The sequence below is a fragment of the Gavialis gangeticus genome, unplaced genomic scaffold (genome assembly GCF_001723915.1).
Source record: "Gavialis gangeticus isolate Ggan-Ray unplaced genomic scaffold, GavGan_comp1, whole genome shotgun sequence".
NCBI classification, from domain to species: domain Eukaryota; kingdom Metazoa; phylum Chordata; order Crocodylia; family Gavialidae; genus Gavialis; species Gavialis gangeticus.
This window is the reverse complement of record NW_017729026.1, coordinates 757,088-759,283: the sequence shown is the minus strand read 5'-3', so window position 1 is coordinate 759,283 and position 2,196 is coordinate 757,088. Positions and strand designations below refer to the sequence as shown.

The 2,196-nt window shown below is 56.9% G+C and overlaps 1 protein-coding gene across 1 annotated transcript in view; it reads right to left on the bottom strand.

Annotated features, from left to right (window-relative positions):
* The window catches only part of LOC109299744 (serine/threonine-protein kinase Sgk1), a 23,683-nt gene extending 23,060 nt beyond the window's left edge, over nucleotides 1-623 (bottom strand). The window contains exon 1 of the mRNA XM_019520241.1: nucleotides 501-623. Coding sequence (XP_019375786.1) covers nucleotides 501-534 — 34 coding nt within the window. The 5' untranslated portion in view covers nucleotides 535-623. The remainder of the gene's footprint in view (nucleotides 1-500) is intronic.
* Nucleotides 624-2,196: the final 1,573 nt, after the last annotated feature.

Below are 2,196 nucleotides of genomic sequence, written 5' to 3'. Positions count from 1 at the left end.
GTCCGGGACCCCCGGGCGGCGAGAAGAGGACAAAAAAAAAAAAAGGCGCGTGGGCCCCAGCGCCCCTCAGCCCCGGGGGTTGGCTCGCGGTCCTGGGAGCTCCCGACTGGGCAACAACGCGATCCCCCCTCCCCCCCAGGCTGCTCGGGGTCACCCCTTCTCCACCACTGCCCCACAGCCCCCCGCGCTGCTTGGTGCCACCCCCTTTCCCCCCTCCCCTGCTCACTGCTGCGCCTGCAAACCTTCCTGCCCCCTCCCCTCCCCTCCCCTGTGGCTGCTGCCGGCTGCAAGGCGCTGCCACCGTGCCAAGGACCCCCGCTAGCCCAAGCCCCCTCCCTCCGGATGGCCCCTAGCAGTGCGTCCTCCCACCCCTCCCTCTGCCTCACTGGCCCAAAGCCCCGCTCCATCCCGTCTCCCCGGAGACCCGCGCGGCGCCTGCAGCCCCTGCTCCCCGGGGAAGTTTGGAGGGAGGTCCCCAAACGCGGCGACACGAAACCAACCTTTCAAAGAGGACTTCTCTCCTTGCTCTCTCATTGCCCTCGCCCTCTTGCCAACACCCCCCGGCGCAGAGGCTGGGACCGAGGTCCTCCAGCCCCGCTTTCGCCTCCCCTTCGTGGCCGCCCCGGGGGGACCGGAGGGAGGCGGGCGGGAAGCAACGCTCACCGGCTGCGGCTGTCTTGGCGGGCCCGTTTTATGAACCTCAGGGAGCGTGATTTACATACAGGAGGGGAGCGGGGCAGTTGGAGGCACACTCTGCCCCCTTGCAACACAGACCTGGCAGGCAGCGCCTGCCCTCGGCCCCGCTCCCTGACGCCACAGGCACCAAAGGCATCTCTGGCTGGGACCGGGAGGGGCAAGCGTGTGTGTGTGTGTGTGAGAGAGAGAGAGAGATCCCTGAGTGCTGGAGTTTGAGAGCACTTTTCCCTCATCAAAGATCTGGAGAGAGAGCGCTCCCACGGAGTGGCTGAGGGGCTGCCTCCCACTGCACTTCCATCTCTCTATGTAGTGCCTTATAGCTACCCTTTTTTTCCCATACAGTCGCTTTCTCAGGGGCTCCTAGGCTCGCTCCTGGGCAAGCGAAGAGGCGACTTGTTGGGACTGCTCCCAGCCGAGTAGTGAATGGGTGGAGCCGACCGGCCGCCCCCTGCCTCAGCCCGGCATCCCACCGCTTCCGAGCTGCCTCTGTCCCCGCTTCGCCTCCCTGCCCCGCCGCCTGCAGGCAGGGGGAGCTCGCCCGGCACCACAGCCCGGGCTCTACCGCATCCTGTTCCTGCGATCATTTCCACCCGTGGACCATCAGTAATAGTACAAACGTTCAAAACGACAGACAAAGTTTGGGGAAATCTGTCTTTTAATCAGACCGACTCCAATAGTTGCGAAAACTCTTCTTAGCAAGTGGTTGGGTTTAAATACACCCGGGGCAGGCTGAGGAAGCACCTGCGGTTGGTGTGGAATGAATAAAATATACCATAATTTTGGAGGGTTTTGTAGCCTTATCCCTTACAGTTTTGTAGTCTCTCGCCATAAAGTTTCGTAGCCTCTCCCCTTAAAAAATGCTCCCCTCAACATGTATACTCCAAATGGGTACCGCATTTTTGAGGGATGCTACTGAAACATGGAAGGTGCCAAATTTGAAGCCGGTTTTGGATACAGATTTCATTGCTGAAGGACAGGGAAGATTTCTACACCTCCCTGCTTTTCTGCCATCTGACACCACCAGGGAAGGAATCCTGCCTGATCTGAATATCAAAGGACTGCTCACAAAGACGCTCTCACGGACCCAGAGGCACAGACTTCCACCTTCAGCTTCCTCTGTGCAAAAATGAAGTTTCTTTTCTACCTATGGGGACTTTTTACCATCTTTAATTTTCCCTGAGCCTGAGGAAGGGCATGTGTACCTGAAAGCTTGCAGAAAAAGATAGTTTTTTTGCAATTTCTTAGCTGGTCTAAGAAAGGCATCATCTCTGAACCAAGAATTCTGGAGTTTTGCATTTTATAATTTTTGAGGCATGTAATTGGTGCAACATGTGCCTAACCTAAGTCACTCTCAGGGAGTCTTAACTGACTTTTGGGCTTGCTGTCAGCACTTTTATGACTGCTGGCCTCAAAATAAAGAAATGCTTCAACATTGATGACTCAGTTCTCACTCACTGACTCGCATCTTACAGTGAGAAATATAAAGGAAATAAGAAAAAG